The 23,990-nt window shown below is 26.2% G+C and overlaps 5 protein-coding genes and 1 long non-coding RNA gene across 10 annotated transcripts; 4 read left to right on the top strand and 2 right to left on the bottom strand.

The window, feature by feature from the left end:
- Positions 1-52: 52 nt before the first annotated feature.
- On the top strand, positions 53-5,118 carry LOC118071251 (putative fatty acyl-CoA reductase CG5065). Of its 2 annotated transcripts, none has more exons than XM_035090307.1 (7): positions 53-272; positions 798-1,013; positions 2,756-2,995; positions 3,367-3,631; positions 3,969-4,271; positions 4,352-4,559; positions 4,683-5,118. In XM_035090307.1, the coding sequence occupies exons 2-7, from the start codon at positions 813-815 to the stop codon at positions 4,981-4,983; spliced, it is 1,518 nt and encodes a 505-aa protein (XP_034946198.1). In that variant the 5' UTR covers positions 53-272; positions 798-812; the 3' UTR covers positions 4,984-5,118. The 2 variants fall into 2 exon arrangements, with proteins under 2 accessions (XP_034946198.1, XP_034946192.1); XM_035090301.1 differs by having other exon boundaries at positions 54-272; positions 795-1,013; positions 4,683-5,117.
- Positions 5,119-8,506: 3,388 nt separating this feature from the next.
- LOC118071243 (putative fatty acyl-CoA reductase CG5065) lies at positions 8,507-15,186 on the top strand. The gene is made up of 8 exons (XM_035090291.1): positions 8,507-8,657; positions 9,874-10,112; positions 12,877-13,040; positions 13,249-13,384; positions 13,477-13,676; positions 13,959-14,402; positions 14,573-14,830; positions 14,903-15,186. The coding sequence occupies exons 2-8, from the start codon at positions 9,897-9,899 to the stop codon at positions 15,003-15,005; spliced, it is 1,521 nt and encodes a 506-aa protein (XP_034946182.1). The 5' UTR covers positions 8,507-8,657; positions 9,874-9,896; the 3' UTR covers positions 15,006-15,186.
- Positions 9,057-11,492, bottom strand: LOC118071269 (uncharacterized). Of its 2 annotated transcripts, none has more exons than XR_004690866.1 (4): positions 11,405-11,492; positions 10,511-10,735; positions 9,853-10,059; positions 9,057-9,765 (listed from the first exon to the last, which is right to left on the bottom strand). It is a non-coding gene; the product is annotated as an uncharacterized lncRNA (long non-coding RNA). The 2 variants fall into 2 exon arrangements; XR_004690867.1 differs by lacking the exon at positions 11,405-11,492 and adding an exon at positions 10,818-10,992.
- A 20-nt stretch (positions 15,187-15,206) lies between the features above and the next one.
- LOC118071262 (40S ribosomal protein S3a) lies at positions 15,207-17,178 on the bottom strand. The gene is made up of 4 exons (XM_035090320.1): positions 17,027-17,178; positions 16,519-16,622; positions 15,945-16,267; positions 15,207-15,611 (listed from the first exon to the last, which is right to left on the bottom strand). The coding sequence occupies exons 1-4, from the start codon at positions 17,086-17,088 to the stop codon at positions 15,297-15,299; spliced, it is 804 nt and encodes a 267-aa protein (XP_034946211.1). The 5' UTR covers positions 17,089-17,178; the 3' UTR covers positions 15,207-15,296.
- Positions 17,179-17,215: 37 nt separating this feature from the next.
- On the top strand, positions 17,216-20,795 carry LOC118071199 (Tudor domain containing 3). 2 transcript variants are annotated; one of them, XM_035090230.1, is made up of 4 exons: positions 17,216-17,251; positions 18,039-18,194; positions 18,295-18,379; positions 18,467-20,795. In XM_035090230.1, the coding sequence occupies exons 2-4, from the start codon at positions 18,169-18,171 to the stop codon at positions 20,474-20,476; spliced, it is 2,121 nt and encodes a 706-aa protein (XP_034946121.1). In that variant the 5' UTR covers positions 17,216-17,251; positions 18,039-18,168; the 3' UTR covers positions 20,477-20,795. The 2 variants fall into 2 exon arrangements, with proteins under 2 accessions (XP_034946121.1, XP_034946116.1); XM_035090225.1 differs by lacking the exon at positions 17,216-17,251 and adding an exon at positions 17,297-17,558.
- A 444-nt stretch (positions 20,796-21,239) lies between these two features.
- Tsp74F (Tetraspanin 74F) lies at positions 21,240-23,842 on the top strand. 2 transcript variants are annotated; one of them, XM_035089782.1, is made up of 7 exons: positions 21,240-21,511; positions 22,566-22,652; positions 22,721-22,915; positions 22,996-23,163; positions 23,247-23,339; positions 23,406-23,543; positions 23,612-23,842. In XM_035089782.1, exons 2-7 carry the CDS (start codon positions 22,575-22,577, stop codon positions 23,657-23,659), a joined length of 720 nt encoding a protein of 239 aa, XP_034945673.1. In that variant the 5' UTR covers positions 21,240-21,511; positions 22,566-22,574; the 3' UTR covers positions 23,660-23,842. The 2 variants fall into 2 exon arrangements, with proteins under 2 accessions (XP_034945673.1, XP_034945681.1); XM_035089790.1 differs by having other exon boundaries at positions 21,240-21,563.
- The last annotated feature ends 148 nt before the right edge of the window (positions 23,843-23,990 follow it).

Below are 23,990 nucleotides of genomic sequence, written 5' to 3'. Positions count from 1 at the left end.
CAATTCGTGGTACAAAATGTGGGGAATACCGTGATTTAAGAAGGAACGAAGGCCAACTGCAGTGGCTTGCGGTTGACTCAACGTGTAGTCGATCAGTTCTTCAACGGCAACCCGTGGCATTCATTGGATACTCAGGCTGCTCAGTCATAGAAAAATTTTAATTGAATACGTGTATTTATTGCTGACCATTTAATTATTGTAGTTTAATAATTAGTGGCTGGTGAAATTACATTTTAATTTTTAGTAAAGAAATTTTTTTACTATTCAAGCAGGTATTTATGAATTTTATACCACCTTTTAAACTTCAACTTTTTAATAAATTTTTAATAAGTAATTATTAACTTGGTAGGAATTTCTTTTTTGAATTATCAAAATAATAATCCAAAAAATGTCATTGATGAAAAAATAATTAATTATACAGTTGGCAAATTTTCTGTAAGAATGACCATAAAAAGGACTTTTTTGGAATAAATAATGAATAAATCAATGATATGTCAATAGAATTGTAAAGTTGTTTTTCTCTATTAAATCGCTATCGATGACAAGGCGAATAGATTATCATTGTTCTTAGAGAACATTCGATGAATATATTGAAAAAAATCTCATATAAATAAAGACTCAATTATTCATTTAATTTATCACTATTAAACGCGTCACTTTTTAATGATAAAATTGGTATAGCAAGTAAGAGAAGTCATGGTTAATATTTTAATATTGTAATCGATAAAAATGACAATCATAATTTTTTGCTAATTGTAATTAATTTGCTTTTCTTTGTTTGGTGTTTTTATCAGCAGCTCAAATTAACATAGATGACAATGGAATCTAAATCACCAACAATAGCTGAATGGTTCCGGAATCGTCATGTACTCATAACAGGTGCCACGGGATTTATGGGCAAGGTTTTAGTTTCGAAATTGCTGTCCAGTTGCCCGGACATTGAAAAAATATATCTTCTTGTACGTGAAAAGAAAGGAATTGATCCACAAACACGATTGCAATCTATTGTACAGGTATATTAAGTGAAAATAGCTACTTTACTATTACTATCAGCATAAAGTAATCAATAAATTGCTAGTTTTATACTGAATCATAATACCATAATTGATCAATGAATAAGAAAGCTTATAATAATAAATAAAATATTAAATAACTGACAATTTTTAAACAATAAGACAGTACATAATACTTGATGATCAATGAGACGTTAAAAATATCCAAAAATTTTATAGATATCGACGTATAATCGTATTTCGAAAGAAATTAATGAGAGAAAAAAAAGAAACAACAAAGTAAAGCAATCGAATATTATATTACACAAAATTTCACGGATTTTGAAAGGTAAAAGTATTTCGAAAGGTTAAAATGAATGATGACTTTAAAAATATTCGAACGTTGCATCCAAGTTTATATTTAGAAATTAAATAAAATTTATTATAATAATTATAACTTTTTAATGATACAAGTTTTTTAGGAAGTTTAATGTAGCATTGAATTGTATACATAGTACGTTGATTTCAATGTGAAAAAATTTAAGCCTGCCTTGACACCATTTAAACGACAACGACTTTCATCAATAATACCTGATCTATTATCAACCAAATTATTATCTTAAATAATTTTCATCATCTGGTCTAAAATTGAATTAAATAAAATAATTTACTTCAACTTTGTGCAAACTTCATTAAATAGCATATATTATAACTTGGACAAGTTAGAGAAAATTATAATTTCACTAGGAAAATCATTTATCCGGAAAAGATTGTTTTTTTCATTTCTCGTGCTCACTCGAGGACAACAAAGTCTTCATGTAATAGCTTTAAATGTAATTTTCCTACGAGATGTAAGATTAGATTACATCCTGGATTTTATAAAAGAATCCATTTCTCAATAATGATGACCTATATTTTATATTTTTTATTTATAACTAAAGACTGTTATTTATATAATAGTTGATGATGCAAATAAACAATTAGTTGGAAATAATTAAAATTAATATAAAAAACATAATATTTACAATTTCAGAAATAATAGATATCAATTATGTACATATTTATGTAAATTATGAGGATTTTTCTATCATCATTGCCATCAATTTCATTGAAAATTATTTTCCTATAAGTAATTGAATTTTTTAAAATTAAAATAAAATTACTAATTTATTGTTAATAAATATATTTTGATAAACTAGTCAAGTATTATAAACATTTTTCTATTTTTAAATCATAAGGTAAAATACATGATGTAAGATTGAAAATTCTTTTAAAGAAATCATATACATAATAATACTCTGATGTTGGCTGTACCTGTCCATAAACTTTCTGAATTAGGATTCTATCCAAGAGTAAGAACAAGTTTAGAGTTTTTTCATTATTTTCTTTTTGGATACAAAAATGCTAAAAATAGAATATGAGCAGTTTTAAACGGATGCTCGTGAGGATTATTTTTTCTATAAAAAAATGATCAAGAGAAATTTTGAAGAAAATTTCCTGTTTTATTAAAAAAAAATTTATTTTGCAATTATATGATTATTTTAGTTTTTTAGAATCATATTAGAGAATAAAATTACTAGGATAAATAAATTTTTAAGGTTTAAAATTATTAACAGCTTAGTACCAAGTTTTTAACATAACATTAATGTGAGTTCTTTATGTAATAAAATTTTATTCAATTGATCGAAAATAAATTCGAAAAAATTGAATGAAAATAGATGTTTTAACACCCAGAAGATATTGATATTATTATTTTATTTTAGCAAGAGCCATTTAGAGCACTACGAGAACAAAAACCAGAGCGATTAAAAAAACTTGTAGTAATCCCAGGTGATGTGACAGTTGAAGGATTAGACCTATCAGAAGCTAATAAAGAATGTTTATTGCAAAAAGTGTCTGTCGTGTTTCATGGGGCCGCCAATGTCAAGTTCGATACTCCACTCAAGGACGCCATAAACATGAATACCAGGGGAACTGCTAATATTATAGCTCTCGCTAAACAGGTACTTTCAACAATAGTTTTATCTTAGATCTAAGAGTCATTGATACTTTAAGTGACAATCTAATATAAATCTAATACAGAATAAATTAAAAGTTCCATTACGTCAATTGAAAATGGGAATAACTTTTCTGATTAAATTACTAGGAATATTAGTGACGATTTTATTCCAATTTATGCTAATAATCTAATTCAGATTATATTTTTTAAAGTTTATTTAATCAAATGTAAAATTGAAACTGTTTAATTTTTTTCCTTGAAAACTGAATAAAAAATCACATACATATTCGAGTCGACAAAAAATCATGTATGAGGTCTACGAACTACTAGAAAATAAATTCTACATGTAAATTAACTGAAATTTATTCTTTACAGATGAACAAGCTTCAGGCATTGATTCATATTTCTACATCCTACTCACAATGTGGTGAAGATGTACTTGAAGAACGCGCCTATCCAACTCCAATCTCACCAGAAAATGTCATGACTCTTGTCAATATTGTAAATGATGATCTTTTGAATTCAATCACCCCAAAACTTTTAGGAGTACAGCCTAATACATATGCATTTAGTAAAGCTCTTGCGGAAGATTTGGTTAATAGGTCCAATTTACCAGTAGGAGTTGCTCGACCTTCAATTGGTAAATAAATTTTTATTTAATATTCCATCAGATACCAATTAAATAATTATAGATACTAATATTAATTGAAAATTTTTTAGTAACATAGTTTGTGAGTTTAAAAAAAATTTTAAGCAAACTCATCAGCTTATTTTATCAAAAATTGCATTAAAATCAATCAATCAATCAATTTTTTGCTAATGTATTAGTAATGGATAAAAAACTAATGAATTTGCAAATAATAAAATGTTGAGAAAAAATGAATATTAATAAAATTAAGATATTAAATTAAATTGTGTAATTATTAATCGTGATTTTTTATAAATTATAATTACAATTTAAACCTTTGGTATTTTAGTTGTAGCTTCTTGGAAAGAACCAGCACCTGGATGGGTAGAAAGTATGAATGGACCGACAGGGTTGATGATTGGAGCAGCTAAAGGAGTAATCCGAAGTGTTCTTTGTGATCCAAATCTTTTAATTGATGCTATTCCTTGTGATATAGCTGTAAATGCTATAATAGCACTTGCATGGCGAGTAGGTTTAGAATCCCCAAGCAAACCAATATTTATGAATGTAACTGAAAGCGGAGAGAATCCAATGACTTGGGGAGATTCTCTCAAGTATGGGCGAAAGCATGCTTTAGCAAATCCATTCTCAGGTATTTAAATATTCAAATTATTTTTCGATACTATCTAATTGATAAAATTACTTGGAACTAAATTACTGTTATACTTTTAGGAATTTTATGGTATCCACGTGGAGGAATGACGACAAATAAATACATTCATTATATTTCTGTATTCCTTCTTCATTTATTACCCGCTTATTTCATTGATGGCATCTGTCTTATGACGGGAAACAAACCATTTTTAGTAAAAATACAAAATAGAGTTAATTGGGGACTCAGACTAGTTCAATATTACACAATGAAGCCATGGGTCTTTTTGTAAGTTTTTAATATTGGAATTTTTATTTAATAACATCTAATTATGTATAAAATTTATTCTTTAAATATTTGCTTCAATTAATTAGTTTACTTTAATAATTTTACTACTTTATTATTTTACAGAAATGATGGAATGAAAGATTTAAGAGAAAAATTAGATCCAGCCGATAAAGAAACATTCTTTATGGATACTAAGGCATATGATTGGGATCAATTTATGAAAATATATGTCTTAGGTGCTCGACGCTATGTCTTAAAAGAAGATCCCGCTACACTACCTCAAAGCCGAAGAATTTTTATGATTTATTGGATTGCCGATGGCATCCTAAGATTTGCTTTAGTTGCACTTTTTTGTTGGTTCCTTTATATTTGCATTAGCCCCTTTATTTTTTCTAGAACCCTTGTTGGAGTTATTGAACATTAATTATATAAATGAGAACTATTAAAGTACAATTAAAAAAATTAAAGTTTCATTTAAAAATTAAATGAGTGATGATTAAAATATTTTTTTTGATAATCTTAAGATAAATGTATCAATCAGTAAAATACTTACTGACAACTTTATATGAATAATTCCATTCTAATAAAATATTTTCATAAAAAATTAAAATATTTCAATAATTTATAATTAACAATTTTTTCTACTTATGTTTTATTTAAAATATCTTTCTCAAGATCTCATTATGATATTGAAAAAAAAATGTTAATCCAGCATCTTAAGAATTTTGATTTAAAGAATAAATTTATTTCGGTATTTTTTAACAGTCTAATAATTAACTTTCAATAATTATATAAAAGAACCATATGCAAATGCATCATGCACAAAAAAATAAATAAATTCATATGTATATAATTATCAAAGAGAAAGATCCTTTTTAACTTAAAAAGAATATAAAACTCATTGTCAAAGATATTTTGAAACAAAAAGTATTTGCCAAAAGCCTCTTGAATAATTCGAGCATTAGATTAAGAAATAAATGTCGGTTGTGTATAATTGATTAATAGAATATTAAGTAGATATTTAAAGTAAAATCAGCATTAAAAATAGTAAAGTAGATCATATAATCTGGATTTAATAAATACAACTTTTTGTTTATGAATAATAATTTTTCTGTATTTCGAGTAATTTATTTGTCATGTTCTCTGATTGTGACTGCACTTTACTATTGGTTGTGTATCGAAGAGAAAGATTTAATGAGAAAATAAGTGAAGGTATGAAATTGTTCATTCTGATAGATTACAGAGTGGAGTATGCGTATGGTGTGATGGAGAGCGTCGTGTCGTTGGCATCCTGAAATGTCGAAATATTACTCGTTCTCTCGTTGAATCGAGTGGCCAGGTTGCTGCGCACGAAAGTAAATTACGTCATTGAATAGAGGTTGAACCGCTTCGGTTCTCCAGCAATATTGCGATCGTGAAAAGTTTAAATCTCTTAGTTATTATTAACCAATATTTTGACATAGATGTAAAATTGCATTCCTGATTAATTTGTATGCTCAAACTGCGTCCTGTTGAGTAAAACATTTAGTTTAACAAATTCCTCAGATTTAAATGCAAATAAATATGATGATCATGAAATTTAATTTCATGAAATGATAGTTTTAAAAAGAATATCAAGGATTCCACGTAAAAACGTTCAAGAATAAATGTTTGATTAAGTGAAAAAAGTAACAAAGAAAAAATTATTGAGGAAAGTTTTAGATATTTTTTATCTTTGTTGAATACTGACGTATATACATTTGGCACTCCTTTCATTCTTTTATTACACACCTGTATCTTTAGTGTTGTATAAAAAATTTGATTTTAATTTTTTTATCTGTTTCAAAAACACTTCATTCAGAATAACTATAAATAATCTTTTGTTTTAGAATCAGCATTGTTGAAAAAATCCGTATTTTACATTTATAAAGAATGTTTATTAACAAATAACTTCTAAAAATTAATGTTTAAAGTATAAATCGTTTTTTATTCAAGAAACGTGCAATCGATTTTTTTTAGTTTCAAAATGAACAAAAAGAAAAGAATGAAAGATTGTTATTAATGTCAAGTACATTGAGACAAAAAACTTTTTTATGTAACCAAACAAGTATATAAGTACTTTTCTGCGAGTCATCACTTTTTTAATTATTTCAATGAACATAATTTGATTTATTCAATAATTTAGCAACTTTTTTATTTAAAAAACAGACTATAAACAATCATATCTAATTATTGAAAAATTATTATGAATGCAACAATAGATGACAATAAATAATTTCTCTCCCATCAGCAATATAATTATATATTTTTTGAGGACTTTAGAATACACCAAAAAATTTCTTCTTTAAATATCGTACAATTTCGCCCTTGAAGTTGATTACTTGAAATTGATCATTATTTTACGTAATCAAATTGCTGTTCTTCAACGACTCACAACCTCTGATTATTGATAAATTATGGACTGGTATCTCCAAAATTAGCAGTATTGCATAAATATGGTGATCTCTTTGAAGATCCACAAACACGTGTATGCGAAAGTTATGTTGTAGTATTTTATTTATGAACAAATTTTTTGTCTTTTTTTTAAAATACATCTAGGGAGAGAAATCCAATTCAACCAATAATATAACATCTCTTGAAAATGTTTATGCAACTTGTGTGTCATGTAGCAAGATATTAAAGAGGACAAAATAAAACTAACATGAGTTTAATATCATACAAAGTTGATTTTAGCTGAATCAAATGTAAAATAATACTACTTTGTCATCGATGATTGGTTATATTAAATTTTAAATACTTGTTCCTTTTTTTCTTGGTAAACTTAAAAAATTCCCAAAACCGTGACTTAATGACGAACTCTAAATTTAGTTATATAAATATTAAGTATATCAATTCGTCATTGACCTTAACCAATTTTTTGGCTATTTCCGATTCCTTTAAAATTATAAATTATAATGAAAAAAAATGCTAATTCTGAGTCAACGAGTATCAAGGAGATAATACTATTAAAATATCAAGTGAATTTTTATTGTGAGAAATAAATGATGATGATTGTATATCAAACGACAAATTAGATAGAGATATTAGAAAAATATTAGATTTGTAATTAGATTCTAATAACTTTTTTGAATATTCTTGTAAATGTTAAAATGTATAAATTCTAGTGAAACATTTTTAAGTGAGTTTCAATACTTGACATTAGCTTATTAAACTTATTCAGTTAGTAAATATATAAAGAGCAAAAACATGTAAGTGTTCATCAGAAATGAGTAATGTTAATATTTAACATGATGATAAGAAAAATTTCAAAATATTATATATTTAAAAATAAAAGTGTATAAAATATTATTTGAAAAAAATAAATAAAAATTACTTTTGTAATTTATAATTAGAATTCCTATTTAGTAATTTTAACTTTGTAAAATAATATTAATATAATAAATAATATTGTTGACTGTTCATTTTGATTATTATTAGTATATGGTTTATAAAAATATATTCAAATAATATAACTTTTATTTCTAGAAATTTCAAAAGTGTTAATTATCCAAAAAGAAATGTTAGAAAACGAATTTTAATATTTATGACACTAATAAAATAATTTAAAACTTTATTATTGACCTTTCAACGGTGAAATAATAAAAATTTATAAAAAATACCTTGATACGTTTGATTGTTGTTAAAAATAGAAATGAAAAATAATAAATAATCCATTAAATATCTTGGTAATTTAAACTTAGTCTTCAGCTTAGTCAGAATAACCGAGAGTTTTACCTGTAATAAAGAGTCCAAGATTCAGAAGTTTATCAGTAGTGGGGGGTAACCAATCACTGAGGTCTTACTTCACCAAATTGAAAGTTTATACGGCCCTGGACCAACAATAACAACGACGACGACACTAACAGGTATTAGACCAATACATGTTCATAAGTATAAGGTAACCAAACGTTCGGGATTCGATGGCAAACTTTTCTCAGTCTGTAATCAACTCACAGTCCGTTCAAGTCAACTTCCTTTATAGAAAAAAGACAATATCCAACCAAACGTCAATTTGATCTGCGGAAGCTTTCAATCTCCGCCAGCCGTGAATTTTCATCACGGGTATTTTATTTTAAAATCGTAAGTGAATTTGTGCCTGTGTTAATAGAAAATAAGTGATCATTAATAACATTTCTTTTTTTTTGAAATAAAATAACTTATTTTCTAAATAAAAAGTAATACAAAAATGCAGCTAATGATAAATTGATTATTTTACAAATAACTTATCTAACAGTAAATGCAATACTATAAGAAAAATCTTTCGATGAAATTTATCGTCACGACTTTTAATTAAAGATTTCACAATTAATGAAGAGAAACTTTAAATTTTTTTAGAATCTTTGATTGATTCTATAGATGAAGTTACATGAGAAATACATAATTACTATCTAAATGAAATAATTCCATTTTATGACTATTTATTACAATTTTCATTATTTAAATTATTCAAATGTTTTTTATTGAATCTTTAGACACGCGTTCTATTCTGTATACTTTAAACTGAAAAAAAATAATCAAAATATTGATAATTATAATAAAACCCTTTCTACTTATTTCATGCGTATCGAAGAATGTCGAAAACTATTTTGCAATAATGACAATTAGCCGTTAAACTTTGTAATAATGATTATAAATGAAAGATTAATTGTATTAAAAAGAAGAGCATAACTCTAATAAATAATTAATTTACAATTATATTCAAATGTTTCCAATTACCATAATTAAATTTTTTCCCGGTTTCTCAGAAGCAACCAATTTAGTGTATTATCTTTAATGCGCAAGCGTCATTAATTAAAACCAGTTTCCGCGCGCAAGATTAGTTATTTGAATGGTTGCGCAGTAATAACAAGTGTAAAAAAGAAAAAAAGAATCTTGAGAATTGGGAAAACAAATTTAAACTGGTAAATAAAAAATATGTACTTGAATAGTTGCTGCATTTAATTATAGATATTACTGTGTTATATTATTGATGAAAATTAATACTTGTCATGAAATAGATATGTTTGATATTTTTCATAAAAATAACTCAACTTAATTACTTGGAGAAGAATGATCATGAGTATCAAGTAACAAGTTGAGATGTAATAGGTATAATTGATAATTTTTAATTCCTTTTTCTATTCAATTTAATGTCAATATCGCTTTGAATTTCTCTATTGACTGCTTGCCAATTACTCTTGAATTTTATCTAAAAATATATAAAAGATATGTAATTGATAATATCATGTAATATTAATAGATAATGATTAAATAAAATGTTTAAAAAATAACTGACAATTTAATTATTATGCACCAGGTTGAACTGATCAAAATCTCAAGATGGAACCAACAAAAATTGAAGAGCTTCCTGATAGAGTTGCAGATATGTTTGAAGGTCAGAATATTTTGATAACTGGTGGAACAGGATTCCTTGGAAAAGTTATGATTGAGAAGTTTCTCCGTTGCATCCCGAACGTTGGTAAACTTTATCTTCTTGTAAGGGCTAAGAAAGGAAAAGATCCAAAACTACGTTTAGAAGAAATTTTTAATTCACCAGTAAGTTTATGATTGCTTAACTAACTATCAATTTAATGTTCTTACTTATATTATTTATTCATTTGTGTCATAATATTTTAATTTAATACCAAAAAATCATTGATTATAGGAAAATACCTTTGATTAACTTTATCAACAAATTAAAATAAAGAGTATCTCTTAGAGATAATTCTTCTTCTTTCATTTTTTTCTATATGCCAATATAAAAACAGATGTCATAATGATCAGAAGACATTCAAATATACACCCAACTTGAAAGATATAATAATGATATGAAAATTAGTAAGCAAAGATCAGTATGAGTCTATGTAATTCTTGTACTTGTAGAAACAGAGTCAAGGCCTTGTCATAAGCGTAACCGATTTGAGAATATTATCGTCTAGTGAAAGTATACTTACTTGTTATGTCATACCTCCTGACTCCGGTACAAGTCTCTCTTTTTTATAACGCAATTTCTCTCTTACTCTCCAACGTTTATCATTAGTCAGTTACACGTGGACTTTATTACAATCTCTTGGGTAAAACAAGGCCAGCAGGTCAGAATTCCCAGTATCTAACCGGTATTAGCATATTTTCACTCAATCCAAAGATGACGTCCCAAACTTCATGAATGAATCATTTTTCTATAAAAAAATAAAACAACCTTACTTAACATTACATTAACTCTGTTTGTAATTACCAAACTTTTTAGTTCTGAAAATTAACCTAAAATATTCAAATATTATAATTTCAACTGTATCTAATGGCATAAATAGTATAAATGTCATTTCATTGCATTTCGTAAAAACAACATTATTTTAGATATTCATAATTATAAAATTATTCATAAGTTCATTGTAAATTAAAATGTTACACTAAACACACTTAAAAATGTGTTCACTGTTAAATCCCGTAAACAAACTATAGATTATACCACACTCTAAAGTGTGTGTAAAACAACTACAAGACTTCTATAGTTTGTTTACACTTTTAAACAGTAAACATGCTTATGTGTTTTGCTGGTACACACTTCAATTTACAGTATTATTTATATAAATAAATTATTTCTATAATTTTGATGAAACAAATTCATAAAAATCGCAGATTTTTCATAAATTAAATAACAAATATACATTACATTATCTCATAACCTATAAATTATTTTCTAGAAATCGGTAAATTTTTAATTTAATCTCTAAGTCAACTGTTTGTAAAATATGAATGCATAAAAAAGTCAACATGTATTGTTGTACACTTCCTATTTGTTTCATGATTAACATCAAATAAATAGCTGCTAATCGAGATCAACTCACGTGTATTTACACACACTGGTATTTCGAAAGATCACTATTGCACGTTGAATGCACTTGTTTATTCGTCGCTTTCCCTCTTGAATTCTTTTAATGTTCTTTCATTTTTATTTGTAATTCACAAATAAGTACTAAACAGAATCATTTATTTTTTTCATAGCCATTTAACTGGAATTTAAGAATAAAGTATACTTACGTTGTTACTTTACTCAGAAATCAGTGAAAAAATTGTTTGTCGAGTAGTTTAATTATTTTCCGATGAAACAATCATTAAGTATTTGACAAAAAATTATTTATTCTAATCTAAGACTTATAATTAACGATTAAAATTCATTTCCTTAATCATCTTAATCAGAGAAATTTTCCAACCATTGAAGGTCAATTATTTTCATTTATCTCTTTTTATGTTTACAATCAAGTTCAAATTATGGTTTAACGTCATTTGAAACACTATGATAAAAAATTAATTAATTCAAAAGGAAATCACCTACATTGCCAATAACTTTTGCATAAATTGTATTTCAAGGTTTTTTTATTTTAGATTCATATTGACATATAAAGTAATAAAATTTAGCAAATAATTATTAGTCTAAAGTAAAAATGAATTTACGGATATTGGCCAACACTTAAGCTCTAATAGCAATCATGGCGCAATTTTATTTCTGATGATATGACATAAAAAAGTGGAATTTCACAAGAATTATTATTTATAACTTCTCTTGCATAGATAATTGAATTTTTTCTAAAAAAAAAACAATACTTTTTCATCAATTATCAGTTTCTTGGTTAACATCAAAATAATGATTGATATTTAATCTTTTTTCTTGCTAAATTAAATAAATTTGTTAATTTAATATCTATGAAACATTAAAGTTCAATTACACTTTAATTTCTTGGGGTTATTTAATATATTTTTAATAACAATAAACATTTTAATAATTATTTATATAACCTCTTATAGCTACTTAACAATACAAACAATTTGTGATCATAAACTCACAATTATTAATAATAAGAAATTTAACTAATAAATATTCTTATTTAACATAATAATTTCCTTATTTTCTAATCTACTGATGAGGATTATAAAAGAAGGAAATTCATAAATATTTCATGTCTTTACATTGTATGACAATGAACAGTAAAAATTTGAAATATTACTGAAAGATTCAAGGTACTGAGTCGGTGAATAAGAAAAAGAACATGAATGTCCCAACAGTATCTTTATGAACGTCTATCTAATGACCTGTCTTTCTAAATGTTCAAACGACATTTTCTGCATAAGTAAAATCCATTGATAAATCTTATTGCGCAATCTAACTATGAAATATAAGAATATCCATGAATAAAAAATTACTTACAAAAAAAAAATATTTTCAATCTCAAAATTTTGCATTACATAATCAATTTCATTTTAAAATTAATGAATATTCATGGAGGTTAGCGTGATAGTAATGTTTTTTTTTATTTTTTAGCTTTTCGAGAAGGTGAAGGAACTTCGAGGATTACCATTTATTTGTGAAAAAGTCCATGTAATTAATGGCGATGTGTCACTTCTCGATTTGGGATTATCAGTTGAGGATAGGCAAATATTATGTGAAAAGATTAATATTGTCTATCATGCAGCAGCAACCATCAGGTAATATGACTTAATTTTTATTGTTTGATCATCTTAAAGTCTAGAAATTTTTTCAAGTGACAAAAACTAAATAGTGAAATCATGTTATCTTAAGATAATCATTTTAAATTAACATAAGAGTTTATTTAAAATATCAATCTCTTAGAGAGAATATACGTTTATATCATATACTTAATAATATTTTAAAAAATGATTACTTTTTATGTAGATTTGATGAGCCATTGAAGAGAGCTGTACTACTTAATACTCGAGGTACAAAGAATATGCTAGACTTGGCTAAACAAATGAAGCATTTAGTACTATTTGCTCACATCAGTACAGCATATTGTCACCTGGAAGAGAAAGTAAAAATATTTATCTTTGCATATACTAAAAATTAAGTGTTACATCATTATTTTGCATTATTTGTATATTTACTTAAGCTATTCTCAATTAGATTCTCGGTGAAAAGCCATATCCACCTCCGGCAGATCCACATAAAATAATTAAATGTGTGGAATGGATGGATGATGATGTAGTAGAAGCAATGACAAGTAAAATTCTTGGTAATTTACCCAATACTTATGCTTTCACTAAAGCTCTTTCTGAAGGATTAGTTGAAGAAGCTATGAAAGAACTTCCGGCAATTATTCTTCGGTAATGACTTTTTATTCTTTAATACTAATCATAATTATTAATAATATTCTCTAAGTAGAGTTTTTTTTATAGACTTCCTTATTATGTTGTTAAATTATTTAAGTTTCTTCACAAATAATTGGAATAGTTATTTACTTTATACACTAGTATTTTATCCTCTCCTATTATATACCAAGAAAATTACATTGTTTTATACCCAGTGATAATGAAAATAAGAAGATCATAAAACATTATTATAATTATCACAGTATAGTAGTAATAAAAATTAATCAATGTTTTTAGACCCAGCATAGTTATTCCAATATGGAAAGAGCCACTTCCAGGTTGGACTGATAACATAAATGGGCCAACTGGTTTGCTTATTGGAGCCGGAAAAGGAGTAATTAGAACAATGTTATGTGATGAACGTGGATATGCTGATTATCTTCCTGTAGACATAGCGATAAATGCTATTTTTGGTTGCTCATGGAATTACATATATTGCAAAGATGAAAGTAGACGAGTATATAATTTAACAAGTAGTCATCAGTTCAAGGTATCCTGGAGTGAAATACTCGATCGTGGTCGACGAATCACTGAAAAAGTACCATTAAATGGAGTACTTTGGTATCCAGGTGGTAGTATGAAGAAATCAAAACTTATGCACAATATTTGTGTCCTACTTTTCCACATGTTGCCAGCTTACTTTATTGATACTATATTGTTCTTTACTGGCCATAAACCTATGTAAGTATTTAATATTTTTACTTTCTAATATCTTTCATATAAAATAGATAATTTATCACATTTGTACTAGATAAAAATTGGTAATAAATGTTTACCTCTTTTTTCTTTAATTTTATAAAACAGTACACTCGAAAGAAATTGTATAGTTGTCTAATTAAAGTTTATTTCAGTATGTGTCGAATTCACCGACGTATCCAAAAAGGTTTTGAAGTATTTGAATACTACGCTAATAGACAATGGGACTTCAAAAATGACAATATAGATATAATTAGATCAAAATTTAATGATTTAGAACGGAAAAATTATAAAGTAGATGGAGAAGATATGGATATGGATGCTTATTTCGAAGCTTGCATTCGAGCAGCAAGAATTTATATTCTTAATGAACCTCCAGAAACACTTCCAGCGGCACGACGACACATGAGAGTGTAAGAATTTATTTCAAAGAATTTAGATTGAACTTAAATATATTTCTAAAAATTAATATTATACTTTTTTAGGATGTACTGGGTAGATGTTTTCACCAAAATAATCTTTTTTGGCCTGATCATTTATACCTTATTCAGCTGGACTGAAGGTTTTAAAGCCATACTTAAAAATTAATTATCCGCTCATTAATGATATTTTATATTCTTGATCATAACAATTTAGACTTTTTTAAAATTCTTATTCCATTAATACCTTTGTATAGTATGTACTTGAGTCAAATCAATCTATTCATCAAATATAAAAATCTTCATTTTCATAAATTGTAAAATAAACAACGACAGGATATGTATTGTAAAAAAAAAGAAATAAATAATATTTTGTTTGTTTAATTTTTTTTTTTTTTCATTGTTTATTTTTTTATTATTTTTATTTTATTTTACAAAGTATCTTTTTTCTAAATAGTTCTTAAACAGACTCTTGCACTGGTGGTTCATAACCTTCAGGTCTGTCTACCTTGGAGCCGGTTTCACCAGGCTCACTGCTTTTACCACCACCACCATCGCCGTGCAGCTCAAGCAATTTACTCAATTCGAATCGTGGTTTCTTCAAAACCTTCACTTTTCGAATGTAGACATCGTGAAGAGGATAGATGCCTTGACAAGCTTTTTCGATATCTTTTGCAATTGCATCAGGAAGCAATTTGCTTACCACACCTTTTAGATCGCTCTTGGAAATATCATCTGTGATGGTTGATACCATTTTTCTTCTAATATTACGGACCTAGGAAAATAAGAAACCAAAGTACATTAGAACGATTTTTTCTTTAATAAAAAACAAATAAATAATTAAAATATTTAATTAAAATGATAATAAATAAAATAACTACATAGAGAAAATGTTGCTTCACAATTTATCATTTCTCTTATGGAGAAAGAAAAATGTGGTAAGAGTAAGCATACAATTTTATCTCCGCAATATATAACACATCATTAAAATTAATGTAGATCATTTTAATATAATGGAATAGATTATTGCGAGTTGTATTGATTAATAATTATGATAGTTTTTAATTTTATTAAAGTTAGATTGGAGTGAAAAAAAAAATTTATTTACCTGTGCATGTTGAGCATAGCATGTCTTCCTTTGACTCATTTGGTCTTTGTTAGTAAAACCAATGCAAAATACTCGAAGTAAATATCCATCAGTAGTTTTGACATCAACATTGGCTTCTATTAATGTTTGCCATTTCTTCACCATAGACCGAAGCTTGTCTGTAGTCAAGTCCATACCGTGAAAATTGGTAAGAACTGAACGTCCTTGTACATCTTCAGCAATAAGTCTGAATTTTCGGAAAGATCTCTCTGCATCTTGATCATTTTGAAGGTCAGCAAGAGAAACTTCGAAGACACGGTATTTTAAACCTTCGGAGGCGATTTCTGTAAAATAAATAAATTGCATGATTGTCGTTAATTACTAATAACAATCAATCTTATTAAATTTAATTAATTTGAGATGAAATTTGTACCGATAAGACAACAGCTTTATTTAAGTAAATAAAGCTGTGGTACCTTTCGCTCTTTACTCTTGCAACACTAAACGTCAGCGAAATTATTTAAAAAATTTCGTGAAGCTGGGGTTGCTTGAATGATAAAATATTAAATTGTATAAAACATTGTTTTAAACTTACTCGTTCCTTGAGTTCTATTCACAAGAGTTTTGCCAATTTGGCGAGTAGTAAACATAGACGGTGCCTTGACATCATACCAATCTTTGCGAGTAAAAGGATCTACACTAGAATTAAAAGAAAATTAATTAATTATAATTTTAATTAAATAAACAAAATATTACATGAACAAATTTAAGTTAGATTATTTTTTTAATCTCAATTAAACGTAAAATTTGAAAAACCAAAATAGGTTATAATTCATAACGATTGTAGATATTACATAAAAAATAATAAAAATTCATTCATTGAATAAATAAATATATAATAACACTAAAATAATTCGTTAAAAGTAGTTTCCGAGACATATTATTATGACAATAGAGTAACAGCATGTCATGTATCCAGGTGATGATTTGGTCAACATAATCAACAATAATCACAAACATCACTCATTCATGTAACTTAAAAAAATATATTTTCAGAACTAGACATATTACAAAATTACACAATTATAATATTTATCACTTACATTTTCTTTTTAACTCCCTTTTTGCCTCCTTTGGAAAGCCCTTTATTTTTTCCCACCGCCATTATTAAGTTTACATACGGAAAGAGAGCTTGATTTGTCTTTTTAATATAGTGTAATGCATCAACTAAACTATAGACATGACACGTGGTATTATTATCGATCGAAGGTATTGCAGACTTCGTTAATTTACAAGTAGTAAATAGAGCTCACTAAAATAATTCTATTGTAAGGAATTTATTAGTTTTCTTGCTTCAAAATAATGTATCAATGAATTAGATATAAAAAATAACAAATAATAGTAAATTGTTCAAATAAAAAAAAAAACAACAATACATACATACTATAGATAAATGTCCAATTGAATGAACAGATGGCTAACGTTTATATACATCCAAGCTGATAGAATAAATTGAAACTCTCTCTAGTACTGAAAAATATATTATTACAAAATAAATAATATAAATTAAAATACTTTTATTATTTAAAGATTTAGAGACAATTTTGAAAATCAATCATGTTTCAAATAAGAACGGTAACTTTCTGTTAAACTTAATATTCATAGACAGTGTATCGATATTGTTAACTAGAGAAACCGTCTTTGATATTTCATGAGAAAAAATCAGAATCATGTTGTAGTTTCGTAAATCATACATCAAATCAAGTAGTGATATATTATTTAAAAAAAAAAATGTAATACAAGTTAATTATCGAAAATTAGATGTTTACAACAACTGTCCTAGCTTGTTTAACAATAGTTTAGCCAATGACATAATACAGAAACCTTTGTCACTTTTGAATAAATATTAAAACTTGATGTGATGTTGGTTAACTTTAATGTTTATTAACTTAAATATTTTGTTAAATATATGAATAATTGAATTAAATAATTCAAAATATGTATAGATTAGTGAAATCTTATTAAGTTACAAAAAATGCGGTGAAATTGATAGCATTGACTGTGTAATTGGAATAACATCTTAAATATCAATATTTATTATCTTACTATTTCTAGGAAATATTATTTTCATCCATTACATTATTATCATTATAAAAATTGAAATAATTTTCGGAATTATTTATTAATGAACAAAACAACCAAGAAATATTACCAAGAAAGAAAGTAAGAAACGCCATTAGACAAAATGGAGAAAATGAGAGAACTGGGCTGGTATGTAAAAAAACTTACAAATTGTTTCTGTAAATATATGTATATATACATTTTGATTAAATGTTATGATTAATTAACTAAATAAATTAATCTGATTTAGGTATTTAACAGAACAAGGCTTTAATCTTGTAAGTGAATGTGGTGCAGTAAAAGATGTATCAAAACTTATAAAAAAAGCAATTGATGTAAGTTGAATTTACAATTGTGAATAAATTAAAAATAAAAAATTTACAATCAAATTATTTACTATTTATTGTTCTATTATGTTCCAGTTTGATTTGAAGGAAATTGGGAGTGGTGAAGGGACAATTAATGAAGGAACTTTGATTGTTCAGATTCAAAAAATTCGTAACGTTGCTGCTCCAAAAAATTATGATGATTCACGAGGAGGTGGTTCAGTACCCCGAATGCTTAAATTATATCTAACTGATGGGAAAAATAATTATCAAGGTTTAGAAATTGAGCATATTATGTCAATTAATATTAACACTCCACCGGGGACAAAATTTTTGTTGAATGCGACAAATATTATTATGACACATGGAATGGTTTTATTAAAGCCTGAAAATATTGCATGTGTATTGGGAGGAAAAGTATCGAGTTTAATTGAAAAATGGGAATTAAATAAAAAACTCGCATTACACACTCGGGCTCGATCGTCGGAAGAAGGAGAGGGACCACCACCGTGGATTCCTTTTGGGAAAAAAATTATTAAAGTTGCGATTGAAAAAGATAAATCGTTAAAAACAAAGGAAAATCATCAAAATAAAGATAGTGATTTTGAAGTTCAACGTCAGGATGCTATTGCTGAAGCAGCTCGTCAGGGTAATAAAAAAGTTTTTGGTGGAGGAACTAAACAACTGTTGGATCATAGTGTTCAAAAAATTGTTGATTTAGGATTTTCTGTTGAACAAGCAGAATATGCATTGAAAATAAATCGTAATAATGTTGACAGAGCTTTAAAATTATTACAAAAAAATGACAATAAGCACAATAATTCCAATAGAGAATCCAATCGAGAAAATCGTGGAAAACGTTCTGATAAAAAATTGGAAGAAACAAAACCAAGTAGTGGAAAAATATCTCTATTCGATTTTCTTGAGGATAAATTACCAACTCAAAATGCCGCTACTAGTAAATCCTATTCTACACTACAAAATGTTAATACAAATAATGAAAATAGTAATACTAATAGTACCCATGATACGATTTATAATAATTTACAAACGGATCGAAATAGTTCAAATGAGCAATACCATCAACCCAAAAAACCACCATCTAATAAAGGAAATAACAGTGAAAAAAAAGTTCATAAAACTGGACGTTTTCAACAAACAACGATTGTGACACCTTCTTCTTTTTATCAATCCAATGATGATGTTGATGATAAATTACCAAAACAAACGAATAATAGGAATCATAATTATAATACAGTTCACAACACAAACGTTTCAAGTGATAATAATTCTCGTCAACCTAAACCACCAAGATTTCAAAAGCATCAAGAATATCAGTATCAACAAGGTGATAATAATTCCAAAAAATTTTATGATCGTACATTAATACAATTAAATTCCGATTGCATTACCAATAAAGTACCTTCAAAAAATGAAAAACCTTATAATAATCAATCTCGTGATCAATTCACACCCAACACAATTAATAAAGTAAGTTTATTTAATAAATATAGTCAATCTTTGCCAGGAGTGGAAGAAAAAAGGTTCGCAACTGGTGACGATAATTCATTTTTTAAACCAATTCAAATGAATGAATCATCTAATTATCAAAAATTTTACTTCAATAATCCAACAAATAATGATACTAAAAAAAATGGTGAAGAATGGATTTGGAAAAAAGGAGATATATGTATGGCTAAATATTGGGAGGATAATAAATATTATCATGCGCAAGTTACTGCTGTGTCTGCTCGTACGTGTGTAGTACAATTTAAAGATTTTAATAATTATGAAGAAGTACTTCAAATTGATTGTATACCATTAATGACAGATGATGCCACTCGAAATTTTATGACATCATCTCATGATAATCATCAACTATTACCAGGAAAACGAAATCGTCCACCACGATATCACAATAAAAATTCAACTAGTAATAGTATAGAATATCGACGTAGTAATGATAGTGATAATTTTAAATATCCAAATGATACTACTATAAATGCTAAAACAAATAATTCTGAAAGAGGACAACAACATCAGAAAAAACGTATTCAGCAACGAATAACTCAAGCTATTTATCAACCACCTGCCCAGAGAAGATAATGATAAAGATTTGACTACAATAATGGCGTAGTAATTAATGAACTTTAAACAGGAAATTTTTTAATTATTAAAGTGGTTCTTTATAAATAAATAACAAACCTGCCGTGTTAATAAAAATAATACTCTCATCATTAATTAATTAGATTTGATGATGATTAATCAAATTATTGAAATTATATTATTTTATATTAATTTATTTGTTTATAAAATGATTAAATACTCATGTGAAAAAAAGAGGTTGTCAATATAAACTAGTCTTACATATGCAAATTTACAAATTTGTAGAAATGTGGATTCATTTAAAACTATAAATAAACCGTGTATATTTTACATCTTCTATTCGTTTATACATTCAATGTAGCATCAATTTTATAATAAATAAGTATAATTACACTATAAAATTTTGAATTATAATTGATGCTGTAAATAGATTAATTATTAATTATAAAAAGTAAAATATATAAAGTATAAAATCAATTTTTAATAAATTATACTTCATAAAATACAAAAATAATCATATAGATATACATAATTTTTTTTTTTTAATTTTTGAATACATAGATAAAAAAAAATCGTTCAACTAACAATTTTAAGTGTATTAAAAAAATACATTTCCACCTCCAGTATTTAATTAAAATATTGTGTAACGTAAACGTAATGAAAAAAGACAACAAAGTTGTTTTCCATTTTAATGTTTGTTTTATGTTGCTACCACACACAACTACTAACGTAACATCAACGGCCACTACTACTATACAATTATAATTTACTACGGCCAGTCTGGAATAAAGAATCAGCAGGAACAGTAGTAATAGCAGCAGTTCCTTACGTTCATATAATATACTTTGTAATAATATACTTAATTTTAATATTTTTATCAAACGTTGATATTGACTATGAATGAAATTTTATTAAGTTATTTTTTTTTAATTAAATGAAAGTGCCATTTAAATAAATATTCTACATTTTACTCCAAAAAAATAAAACTATTGTAGATGTAAAATTTCAAGTGTGGTTACAAGGCTGTAGAGAAAGGTAAAACAATTTTCATTGTGAAGAAACTTTCAAGATATATTTCGTATAGCTAGTAAGTAATTCTTTGTACGATGTATACTCATACATTTATTTTTCAATATTCATTTAATTCATGTTCAATTTTATGTGACCTCGACTGTTTAAATGGATAAATTTGAAGTAATTGGGAAGAAAATCTAGTTAGCTTTGATTAACACTTCTTGAATTCTTTTTTCATTCATTTTTTAACATAAAAATAAAAAAGAATAACTAGTCCTTGATAGAGAAATAAGAAATTAAGATAATATTGACTATGATTCAGTATATAAAAAATAATATAAATAATAATGATTCAATTTTGAAATACGTTGAATGTTAATTTCATAAAGATGAATCATATCAGTGAACATGGTCAGCAATGCTTACAGTGCCTTACATAGTAATCTATCATTAATTTTACTATCTTGTATCAATATGTTGATTCATTAACTATGACTTAAAGACTATGTTTTTTTTTCTTATTATAATAACTTTATGATAAACATAACGATAATTTTTACCGTACTATCGGTAAAGTACTATCGATTTTAAAATCGAATTTGATATGGGAACGAGGTTTTTTATGCTCAAATTTTATATTAGAAAGCAGCAAGTCTATAGAATAAATAAATTCTTTTCCAAGAACGAAACTGGGTCAGTATGTCATATACAGTGTATGATACACTGTTTTATGTTAAACAATAGAAATAAAAGAAGAAAAACATTTTCCATTGATTAATAATTAAGCTCAATATTTTAAAGTAATAATAATAATTATTATTTTTTAAAAATTAAAAAAAAAAAAATTTGATAAACAAAAATTTCAGTAAAATATTTCACAACGAAAAAAAAAAACAGGTTTAAGGTCACAGTGAAAATGACCAATATAAATTATCCCATGATTACGTGATACGTGATAATTACCAAGATCTTGAACGCAGATATGAGAAATAATAATTTAAAATGGTTGATATTTTATTAACACAAAGGAACATTTGAAATATAAAAATTATGTAATAAACTTTAATTATTTCAGGTAAACACTATGGGCTACAGCTCAGAAATGAATGGCTGTGGTCGTTTTATGAAGTTTTCGTTATTTTTTGTAAATTTCATTATCTTCGTAAGTATCACATGATAGGTTTTTATAATTTATTGTCAAAAAAATAATAATAATAATTTTTTTTCCAGATCGGTGGTTGTATAGTAGTAGGCCTTGCAGCTTGGGCTTTAGTTGATCGAGTACCTGCTCTTAGCAAATTAGTAAATGATGATCTATTAACAGGAGCTACCTACGTACTTCTTGTTGGAGGAATCATTGTTGCTGTTATAGCATTTTTCGGTTGCATTGGTGCATCTCGAGAAGTAAAATGTATGCTACTTACGGTAAGTGATGAAAATTATTCATTGATTCTAGTTTATTGTTTAAAGAATTAATTAAATAAATTAATTTTTAATGTTTTTAGTATTTCATGATAGTTTTTCTACTTTTTATAACAATGTTGATTGGCGGAGTATTGGGATATGTATTTCGAGGGAAAATTTATGGAGAAATAGAGCAAAGAATGAAAAATTCATTACGTTCATATCATAGACATGGTATAACTGAAGCCTGGGATATAACTCAAGAGACTGTAAGTTACTTGTTAAAAATAGGAATTATTATTACCCATGCAGTATAATTGAATTGGTTAACGTTGAAATAAATTCATTTTAGTTCCATTGTTGTGGAGTTCATGATTATCGTGATTGGAATCTGAATGGACTTAATATGCCAGAATCATGCTGTCGTGAAATTGCTCCAAAACAGGTAAGTCTATAAAATAAATTGATTGATTAAATATAAAAGATATTATATAACTAGCATGTTTTTTAGCATCTTAAATGTACTACATACACTCGGATAGATCCTTCTACGACATACATAAATGGATGTTTGAATACGACTCAAGTCTACGTACAAAAACATGCTGTCATACTTGGTGGTGCTGGAATTGCAGTTGCAATTCTGATGGTAAATATAATTTTAAAAATATTTTATTTATTAAAACAACACATATTCTTATTGAATTTTTTTTCTAGTTTTTCGGTATGATTTTTTCATGTGCCTTATTCCGGATGATCAAATGAGCTATCAAATACTTCATAAGTAACAAACAGAAAAAAAAAAGATTGTTGTTAATAAATCTTACCCAACTTAGTCATTTTCTAATATAATTTTTGATTGTGTATAATAATATGACATGTATATAATAAATATATACGTTTTAATTAAAAAAAAAATATGTCAAAAACATGGTGTATATTTGTATATGTACTTAATATAGATAAAATTAACTTTTGTATAAAATATATTTATTGTGAACTTAATTTGTATTAACAAAAATAATATCATTTTGGTAATACAAAAAGATATTCGTATAAAATATTTTAATAAAATACTATAAACATCCAATAGATT

Source organism: Chelonus insularis, unplaced genomic scaffold (assembly GCF_013357705.1).
Source record: "Chelonus insularis isolate UGA/USDA-ARS -01 unplaced genomic scaffold, ASM1335770v1 contig_130_pilon, whole genome shotgun sequence".
NCBI classification, from domain to species: Eukaryota; Metazoa; Arthropoda; class Insecta; order Hymenoptera; family Braconidae; genus Chelonus; species Chelonus insularis.
This window is presented reverse-complemented; position numbering and strand designations above follow the sequence as displayed.

Excerpts from the sequence above, each read along its gene's own strand:
- LOC118071243 (XM_035090291.1), top strand. The coding sequence starts at position 9,897 with ATGGAACCAACAAAAATTGAAGAGCTTCCTGATAGAGTTGCAGATATG. Across the intron at positions 13,041-13,248 it reads CATGCAGCAGCAACCATCAG|ATTTGATGAGCCATTGAAGA; the intron begins GTAATATGACTT and ends CTTTTTATGTAG. Across the intron at positions 13,677-13,958 it reads CTTCCGGCAATTATTCTTCG|ACCCAGCATAGTTATTCCAA; the intron begins GTAATGACTTTT and ends CAATGTTTTTAG.
- LOC118071251 (XM_035090307.1), top strand. The coding sequence starts at position 813 with ATGACAATGGAATCTAAATCACCAACAATAGCTGAATGGTTCCGGAAT. Across the intron at positions 3,632-3,968 it reads AGTTGCTCGACCTTCAATTG|TTGTAGCTTCTTGGAAAGAA; the intron begins GTAAATAAATTT and ends TTGGTATTTTAG. Across the intron at positions 4,272-4,351 it reads TTTAGCAAATCCATTCTCAG|GAATTTTATGGTATCCACGT; the intron begins GTATTTAAATAT and ends TTATACTTTTAG.
- Tsp74F (XM_035089782.1), top strand. The coding sequence starts at position 22,575 with ATGGGCTACAGCTCAGAAATGAATGGCTGTGGTCGTTTTATGAAGTTT. Across the intron at positions 22,653-22,720 it reads TTGTAAATTTCATTATCTTC|ATCGGTGGTTGTATAGTAGT; the intron begins GTAAGTATCACA and ends TTTTTTTTCCAG. Across the intron at positions 23,164-23,246 it reads GGGATATAACTCAAGAGACT|TTCCATTGTTGTGGAGTTCA; the intron begins GTAAGTTACTTG and ends AATTCATTTTAG.
- LOC118071199 (XM_035090230.1), top strand. The coding sequence starts at position 18,169 with ATGGAGAAAATGAGAGAACTGGGCTG. Across the intron at positions 18,195-18,294 it reads AAAATGAGAGAACTGGGCTG|GTATTTAACAGAACAAGGCT; the intron begins GTATGTAAAAAA and ends AATCTGATTTAG. Across the intron at positions 18,380-18,466 it reads TTATAAAAAAAGCAATTGAT|TTTGATTTGAAGGAAATTGG; the intron begins GTAAGTTGAATT and ends ATTATGTTCCAG.
- LOC118071262 (XM_035090320.1), bottom strand. The coding sequence starts at position 17,088 with ATGGCGGTGGGAAAAAATAAAGGGCTTTCCAAAGGAGGCAAAAAGGGA. Across the intron at positions 16,623-17,026 it reads AAGGGAGTTAAAAAGAAAAT|TGTAGATCCTTTTACTCGCA; the intron begins GTAAGTGATAAA and ends TTTTAATTCTAG. Across the intron at positions 15,612-15,944 it reads GCTATGCTCAACATGCACAG|GTCCGTAATATTAGAAGAAA; the intron begins GTAAATAAATTT and ends TTATTTTCCTAG.